Consider the following 9,330-nt stretch of genomic DNA (forward strand, 5'->3'; position numbering starts at 1 on the left):
ATGTAAAAGAGGAGTACATCTGAGGACATCAGCACATGGATATGGGTGTTAGCAGGGCTGTTTTTGTAGAAAAAGCCCAGCAGGAACTCATTAGCCTATTAGGCCACACCGAACAGCAGGAACTCATTAGCCTATTAGGCCACACCCCTGACAGCACAGCACATTAACATATTAGGCTACACCCCCATGTTACCAGAAGTGTGGTCATCCAGCCACACCCACCTTTTGCTTTTTATTCTGTTTACCTTACTTGTTGTCAAAACCCAGGGCTTTTTTTTGTAGCAGGAACCCCTTTGCATATTAGGCCACACACCCCTAATGTAGCCAATCCTAATGAGTTTCTGCTGTTGGGTGTGGCCTATTATGCAAATGAGTTTCTGCTGGGCGTGGCCAACTTGGGAGCCAGCCGGAACTCCGTTCCTGTGCGTTCCTGCCCAAAAATAGCCCTGGGTGTTAGTATTCTGATTTTAGGTCATCAGTAGTTCAGTAGTTCGAGACCCGGGTGCTGCATGACGGAGTGAGCTCCCGTCTCTAGTTCCAGCTCCTGCCAACCTAGCAGTTCGAAAGCAAGAATTTGCAAGTAGATAAATAGGTACCACTTTGGTGGGAAGGTAACAGCGTTCCGTGCGCCTTGGTGTTTAGTCATGCCGGCCACATGACCACGGAAACGTCTTCGGACAGCGCTGGCTCTTCGGCTTTGAAATGGAGATGAGCACCTTCGGCTTTGAAACGGAGATGAGCACCGCAACCCTAGAGTCGGATTCGACTGGCTTTCGAGTAAGGGAACCTTTACCTTTACCTTTAACGCAGGGGTGTCAGATATATGGCCCGCCGGCTGAATGAGGCCTGCGGAGGGCTGCAATCCAGTCTGAGCACAGCTGACTCTGTGCTGCTTCCAGCTTCCTGTTTCTAACTTTGCAGCTCCTTTCCCTCAGTCTCTCCTAGTTCCTGCTTCAGAGGAGAGAAAGAAAACCTTCCCATGATTGGCTGAGGGCTCCTCCTCCCTCCCCCTCCTCCTCTGGGAAGGGAGAGAGAGGGAAAGAGACAGAGAGAGGGGGGAAATGGCATCTCATGGGACTTTTAAGACCAGCAACGTTTTATTCCAGGTATAAGCACACTTTTTCATCAGAGAGAGAGAGGGAGAGAGAGAGGGAGGGAGGGAGGGGCAGCACACCAGAAAAAGAGAGACAGTCCTGGTTTAAGACCAAAAAACATTTTATTCCAGGTATGGGGGGGGGGAGAGTCCTATGTTTAAGACCAAAAAAATGTTTAATCCATGTATGGAGGTGGGAAGAGTCCTGAGTTTCAAACCAAAAAACATTTTATTCCAGGTATGGGGGGGAGGAATTCCAGGTTTTATTCCAGGTATGGGGGGGGGGAATCTTGTGTTAAAGACCAGAAAATGTTTTATTCCAGGTATGAGAGAGCGAGTGTGTGTGTGTCAGTCTTGTATTTAAGACCAAAAACATTTTATTCCAGGTATAACGGAGGGGGAGTCCATTGCATGGCACTTGGAGGGATCCCCCTTTCCATTTCTAACAGATGAGGGGAGAAACCTAACAGTACAGCTTGCATTCCTTATTAGTGAAAGGGAGCAAGAATACAGCAGCACCTTAATGACTAACAAAATTTGTGACAGGGCATGAGCTTTCATGAGTCACTGCTCACTTCTTCAGATACAGCTGGAATGTGAGTCCATCTGTCCTAATGGAGAGAAGAAGCCTAGGTCTCAATTCACTCCAGGAGTTTGCACTGTCTTGGGCTTCATGATGTGTTGTAATTCAGCAGTCTCTCTTTCTAATCTTCCTTTGAAATTCCTTGGTAAGAGAACTGCTACTCTTAGGTCAGCAACTGAATGCCCTGGAAGGTTAAAATGTTTCCCCACTAGTTTTTGAAGATTGTGGTTTCTAATAGTGGTAGAAAGAGTCCAGTAGCACCTTTAAAGACTAACAAAATTGTGGTAGGGTATGTGCTTTTGTGAGTCACTGCTCACTTCTTCAGACTTATTTTCATCCTCCTGGACCGAATCCTCCTGTAACAAATTGAGACCTAGGCTTCCTGTCTCATTACCAATGTTGATATCTCTACCCTTCTGCATATCACACCTAATCCAATCATGCCTGCTATTGCCATTTGGCATCTGAAATCATCTTTATAAAGTTTATATCTCTGGTCCCTTGTGTTACATTTTATGGGACACATGGCCCAGCCTGACCAAGTCACATTTATGTCAGATCCGACCCTCATAACAAATGAGTTCGATATCTCTGATCTAAGGCTTCAAAGTTTAAAACTGGCGCTTTAAGTTGAATCTGCCACCAGATGAAAACAGAGTGGCACCACATGAAAATCATGAAGAATTGTCGTAGAATGGTTCATCTAGCTTTTTATTGATTTACCAATTTAATTTATAGTCTACCTTACTGAGACTCAGGTATTACATAATTAAAAACAATGTGATCAGCGGAGTATGTGTACAATCAACAATATAATAAAGTGGGATTACAGCACTGGAGTAGTGTGCTAAACAGTATACTAGTACCAGTTAGCAACCTTGCTGTTTCAGGTTGAAACAGTTTCTGCTTTACAGTTTGCCATTTCGCAAGGCAGGGCATTCCACGAGGTGGGCCAATCATTTTTTTATAGCAATTTAGGATAGGGTTGCCAAATGTGAATCGGCCGGGAGCGGGGGGCTCCCGGCCGGCGTCTGTTGCGTGCACGCCACCCAGAAGTGACGTCGCACACTGGGGGCGGGGCCACGCCATTTGAGGGGAAAACAAAGAGTTTTCCCCTCAAATGGCGTGGCCCCGCCCCCAGCGTGCGACGTCACTTCCGGGTGACGCGCACGCGGGGGTGGGGTTTCCCCCGGGCCCCGATTCCGCTGGAGCGGGAATCAGGGCTTGAAAGCGGGGGGAAATCCACCCCCCAGGGGCATTTGGCAGCCCTAATATAGGACCACCACCCCGAGTGCTCAGAGTTATTTCACACACAATTGAAAAACAGAGGGAGAGACAGTTCCTAGCAAGATGATGGAAGGCACAGAGATAGGAGTGGGAGAAGATGGCAAAAGGAGGAGGATGTGAACTATAGCGGCATGCAGGGTGAACAGCTTTTGAAAAAGGGACTAGAAGAACCTTGAAAATTATGGCTAATAGAATAGGAATAGCGGCACAAGGAAATGATTGATACGATCATTGTTTTGAAAGACTGAAGGCCAATAAGAACGAGAACACAAAGCGGTGATTGCTAATGGAGTTGCTTGCAGTCAGTGCAGAAAGGGAGAAGAGATCCAGAATGGAAGAAGTGACTGGTTTTGCATTTATGGAGAACATGCTGAGCGTAGTTTTGAAAGCATGTCCTCCGTACAATATATTATTGGTCTTATAGGCTTCACCAGGGCTTTTTTAGCATAATAGGCCACACCCTGACACCACAGCTCATTAGCATATTAGGTCGCAGCCCCCTGTTGCCAGAAGTGTGGTCATCCAGCCACACCCACCTTTTGCTTCTTATTCTGTTTACCTTGTTAGTTGTCAAAACCCAGGGCCTTTTTTGTAGCAGGGACTCCTTTGCATGTTAGGCCACACACGCCTACTGTAGCCAATCCTAATTAGTTTCTGCTGTTGGGTGTGGCCTATTATGCTAATGAGTTCCTGCTGGGTGTGGCCAACTCAGGAGCCAGCCGGAACTCCGTTCCTGTGCGTTCCTGCCCAAAAATAGCCCTGGGCTTCACCTTTTCAGTCCTTAAAATCTAGCCGTGTTCAACCAAATTATATTGGGTCTGTTTCCTTGACTGAGCATTAAAAGTAACAAACTGTTTGCTATTTGCCCAATCTAATGCGAGCTCTGTTTTAACAGTTGCTGTCCCCAGACACTATCCAGCCTCTCGGCACTCAGATGCTTAAGAGACCTGATAAGGTTTTTTTTCCAAAACACCTCAACAAGTTTTAATGAAGAGAAGATGATAAGAGGAAGGGCGTCTGGAAGGTCTTGCAGGCGAGGCAAAGAGATTCAGACTGAACCAACTCTATATCCTAGTTTAGGACATCTTGGGAACAGCTGCGGCACATCATACCTCAATGTAAATCATGGTCTTGGTTGGATACTGTCCAACCAAGACCATAATCTACACTGAGGTACAGTCAGTGTTTCTACTATCCCCTACCTTTAATAGCTGGTTGGTCTTCAGACATTAACAGGTGTCTATGCTTATCTCCAGACCATGAAAGGCTTCACTGGCTGGTTTCAGTAGATCAAGCTGGTAAAGGAATAGGAGGAGACCTGTCATTTGACAACTCTGATTTTTGTTGTTAGAATAAATTTTTTTAACTTCCTGACATTTTCCCTCATGCAGTCTGTGTTATTCTCTGTAGACTTGTGCTTGACATGGTAGGTTGGGGCACCTACACTTGACTAGATCCACTGGTGGGTAAGTGGTCCAGATTGCTGTGAAGCAGTAGCCTGGAGCACTACCTGCCAAAGACTCCTGTGCATTTCTTCATGTATGTGCACTTGCAGTTCTATGAGTTGTACCATATCAAGGGCAAAGTAATCAGAAAAAAAATTACAAGGATTCCCTCACACAAGCACTCAGCTATTACCCCTCCATTGGTTATCGTCACATTCTTTCCTCTTTGCCTTCTTGTGATGTTTCTTGTGCCTGGAACTCCCAGGTTCTTTCTCAAGACTCACTAAAAGCAATTTATCTGCCTCTCCCCTGTCATGATTCTAGTGTTCTTCTTGAAGAGGGTAGAATGATTGTGCACGCATGTGGGAGAGTGAAATTGCAGTGGCACACTATGCCTCTGATTTATGCATGCTCATTCGAACATATACAAAGAAACTTTGCTCAGTACATATCTTCACATAAACTTGTGTAGGCTGAAGTGGAGTTGCCATCACTCCTCCTCCCCCCATGTTTTTTCTGCCTCTTTCAGACATCCGAAGAGGGTTTCTGCCCTCTGCCTCATCTTCACTGGCAAATCCCTGACTTGGGAAGAGTTCATAGACTGGTGATGAAGCACATGCCTTGTGTGCAGAAGGGCCCCACATTGCCATAAGCTGGAAGAGACTTTTGTCTGTGACCTTGGAGAGGTGCTGCCAATTGGAATAGTCAGTGCGGGTCTAGATGAACCAATGGCGTGTGCCAGTATAAACCAGTTTCATTAACTTTTTAAAGGGAAGGGCCAGAGCTCAGTGGTAGAGCACCATAATCTTACTTGAACTGGTCTGTGTAGCAAGGCTGGGAAGGAGACCTGCCTTGGAGAGTTGCCGCTCTTCAAAGTAGGCAACACTTGGCTGGTTGACTCCATTTTAAGCAACTGGGTACATCCCTGACCTCTCCATTCAGCACACCTCTCATAATGTGGGTTACAATAATTTCTTTGTAGAATGTATGTCATAGTACACAACCAAAATTCTTTTTTAAAAAAGGTTTTATCAAAAGTTTAAAAGTACAATTTTTGCAACAATAAGCATAGTTACAGCAAATATACAATTCAACGTATATCAAATAAACTAACAAGTCAAAACATAATTATCCATTAGGAATATTATTCTATCGCCATTAATGTAATAAAATTAACCATTAAAGTATTATCAATAGAATCTCTATATTTATATTTCCACTTCACAAAAGGATATTATCTGTTAGTTCCTGTCTTAATTTATCCTTCTTTTTCTTATTATTGAAGTAATTTTACCACGGATTGAAGTAATTGTACCACGGATGACCACCACACAGCCAAAATTCTTTACATTCATCTTCTGGAGACTGATCGTTGTCATTTTTCTCTTCCATTTAAGATCTTGTCCAATGTTTCCATCTACTTGTGTACCATCTGTGTGGGCATCATGTCATACTACATGGCAGACCGGAAGCACCGCAAAGCCTTCCTGGAAGCCCGGCAGTCTTTGGAGGTCAAGCTCAACCTGGAGGAGCAAAGCCAGCAGCAGGTAAGAGCTGAGAGTAGCAAGTGTTTTCTTCCTGTTTTACATCCACACAAGAGGCTCAAGAAAGTGGATTGGGTGTACTAGAGAGCAGATTTATCCTGGTGGTCATTTGGTTGCAGGAGTCTGTCAGGGCTGAGTTAGCACTGAATTTGAGACCTGTTTGGATTTGTGCATTGTGCAACTATTAAACGGTATTACAGAGGGGTAGCCGTGTGAGTCTTTTGCAGAAAAATTAAGCAGGAGTCTGGTGTCACCTTTGTGAGTCAGAGCTCACTTCATCAGATTCATCTAGTGTCCATCTGTAGCAGCTGTATTCTTGAAACTTAAAGTGTAATTATAGTTGCAATAGATGGGCCTTACATGATGAAGTGAGCACAGATTTATGAAAGCTTATGTTTGAATAAATTTCTATTGGTCTTTAAAGTGCTACTGGACTCCTCTTACCTTTATGCTTCTGAAGCAGAGAATCGATCCCTTATCACTCCTGTTTTATTTATTTATTTATTCAAAACATTTGTAGGCCGCCTTTCTCCCTTGCAGAACTCAAGGAAGCTTACAGTGTGAATACAACATTATAAAAACATAAAACCCACAGAACCCATAAAAGTCACAGTTTAAACACTCCAGTTAGGACTGCCAAGAATAAAAGCTAAATCAATCAAAATGCAGTCCTAAATAAAACTTGTCTTCAGTTGCCTCCTGAAGACTGACAAATGAGGGGGTCAGGTGCACCTCCCTGAGGAGGTTGTTCCATAATTGTGGAACAATCATGGAAAAGGCCCATTCTCATGTACCCACCAAGCAAGTGTCTTTAACTAGTGTGACAGTTAGGAGGGCATCTAGGTAGGAACTAGGGTTGCCAGGTCTGGGTTGGAAAATACCTGGAGACTTTGGGGGTGGAGCCAGGAGAGGAAGGGGTTTGGGGAGGGGCCTCAGCATAGTACAGTGCCATGGAGTCCACCCTTCAAAGCAGCCATTTTCTCCAGTTGTAAAAGCGGGAGATCCCCAGGCCCCACCTGGAGGCTGGCAACCCTGGTAGGAACAGATGGTAGAAGATAAACCAGTTCCAACCCATGTAGGACTTTAAAGGACAAAGTCAACACCATGAATTAGGCTCAGGAGCAAATCGATAGACAGTGCAGTTGCTGTAGTACAGGGGACGTATTCCTCATAGCTGGCCCTGACCAGCAGTCTACCTGCAACATCTGGATTTTTCCCTGCAATGTGTTTTGCTCTCTCTAGTAGTCCCAGAGGGAGCAAGTCACATGTGGAAAAGGGGGGGGGCACTCAAAGCAATAGGGACAAACAAGTGACAAAAGTGCGGAAGTGGTCTGAGTGTCATATGTTCGCCCAGGCAGGCTGTTTTAGAGGTCCAGACCTGATTTAGCTCCTGCAGTAGAAATGTGTTGTTTGGTTTCAGGTCAGTTTTTGGACCACTGAGGCCTTGAGGGGAATGAGTCAGTTTGTTATCGTTGTCACTCAGTTGTCACTTCAACCTGTAGTGTGATCAGACTGTGAAGGACTTGATGCAGGAACACGTGCATGCCATTTCTGGGTATATTTGGACAGAAGTTAAAAATACACATGGCACCCTTTTTATAGACTCAGTTGCATTCAATTCACAGCTTCCGGCCCCTGTCGACCACCACTGTTCCTACTGTCTGTCCTGCACCTGACTGTTGATAACACCTTCCCGATTAGCGTCACCAAAGTGCTATTGATGTCAGCCTGAGCTTTGGATTCACAGGGAGATAGACTTTTACAGTCGTCAGAGGGTTGTAGATGGGTCTTTGAAAAGGCTTTTATATGCTGCTGAGAGAGACTGCAGTAATATCAATCCATGCCTTGTGCTATTGCTTTGGCAAGGCTACAAGGCTCCCCTCTGAGGAGCACAAAATAGTGTAATGGAAGTGGAAAGAAATGGGGAGGGTTGTTCAGGGAATTTTTCCTTCAGTATGGGAATTGCACTGTCTTTGACTTTAGTTCTTTACATGTTTCTCTTATAGAAATAACAACTTGGGGGTCTGTGAGGAATTTCCAGGACACTATAAGTTCTTAGGGATTTGAAGAAGCCAGTTCATTCTCTCTCTCTCTTTCCCCCCCTCAGCATAACATTAATCCTGGAGCAACATGTCATTTGTGGAGTTATTTTTTTCTTAAAATTAAAAATGGTATTTTCTTGCACACCAGTAGAATCTCCAGAGTTTGCAGAAATCCCTGTCTTGTAGATAGGCTGTCCTATTTCATTACCCTTCTGGAAGGCAGTATTAGGGAGAATAAGTTGGGAGCATCCAAGAAAATAGAGGGAGAAGGGCAAATTGGCCTGCCACCAGTATTGGTACAGAATTGGCAGGGCAGTGGTGGCCCTGGGCCAAAAGTGGGATTGGCTGGCTTGCTTGTTTAAGTTGTTCACTTTGTTTTGGTTTCTCCAAACTGTTTGTACATTGCATATGTTGCACGGTATTGGTTCACAGAATTCATACCACCATTCCATCTGGCCATCTATCTATAAAACTATTGTCAAAGTTCTAAGCTCCCTCCCCCACCATACTCACCTAGCACTGGACTATCCCATGCCAAAAGGCTTTGGAAATCCAACTTTTTTTGAGGGAACCCATATGGATTCCATATAGCTGCTACAAATTGCAGGAAGAATTTTGGCTAGAAATCAGAAGATTAACTTGTACAGTGGTTAGCTTTGCAAGTGCTTTATAAATAATATTTTTTAGATTTTATTAAATTTGTTACTTTTTGTTCCTATTAAGATTTTATCAAATCTCACACGACAGTGCCACAATTGTAATACAATGAGAGTTGTAACTGATAACCTGCATTGTTTTTAATTATGATTGTTATTATTCCTGAGTTTTGGAAAGGCAATATATAAATCTTTTGAAATGAAGTAAGTAATACATAGTGTATAATCATGGGTTCAGTGTTCAGGGGTCTTTTCGTAGAATAAGAGCTGCAGGAGCTCATTAGCATAACTCATTAGCATATGCCACACCCCCTGAAATCACCGGAAGTGTGTCAGAAGGTCACACCCCCTGACATCACTGGAAGTGTCAGAAGGCCACACCCCCTGACATCACCGGAAATGTGTCAGAAGGCAGCACCCACCGCTTCGGCTCCACTGGACTGTTTTGGATTGATAGCTGGGGGGGGGAGAGAGAAATCTGCCCTCACAGAGGAGGGAGAGCTTGTACCTGAATAAAACTTGATTTTAAAGGTGTCACTGGACTGTTTTGGTTTACTGGCTGGGGGGAGGGAATTGGTAGATCTGCCCTCACAGAGAAGCCAGAGCTGGTTCCTGAATAGAACTTGGTCTTAAAGGTGCCACTGGACTGTTATGGTTTACTGGCTATGGGGGGGGGAAAT

The 9,330-nt window shown here is 44.5% G+C and overlaps 1 protein-coding gene across 1 annotated transcript in view; it reads left to right on the forward strand.

The window, feature by feature from the left end:
* Nucleotides 1–9,330, forward strand: part of ADCY3 (adenylate cyclase 3) — a 116,550-nt gene that overhangs the window by 32,845 nt on the left and 74,375 nt on the right. Inside the window, exon 2 of the mRNA XM_015428510.1 lies at nucleotides 5,806–5,955. Within this exon, the coding sequence (XP_015283996.1) occupies nucleotides 5,806–5,955 (150 nt within the window). The remainder of the gene's footprint in view (nucleotides 1–5,805; nucleotides 5,956–9,330) is intronic.

The sequence above is a fragment of the Gekko japonicus genome, unplaced genomic scaffold (assembly GCF_001447785.1).
Source record: "Gekko japonicus isolate JY-2015 unplaced genomic scaffold, Gekko_japonicus_V1.1 scaffold7, whole genome shotgun sequence".
NCBI lineage: Eukaryota > Metazoa > Chordata > Lepidosauria > Squamata > Gekkonidae > Gekko > Gekko japonicus.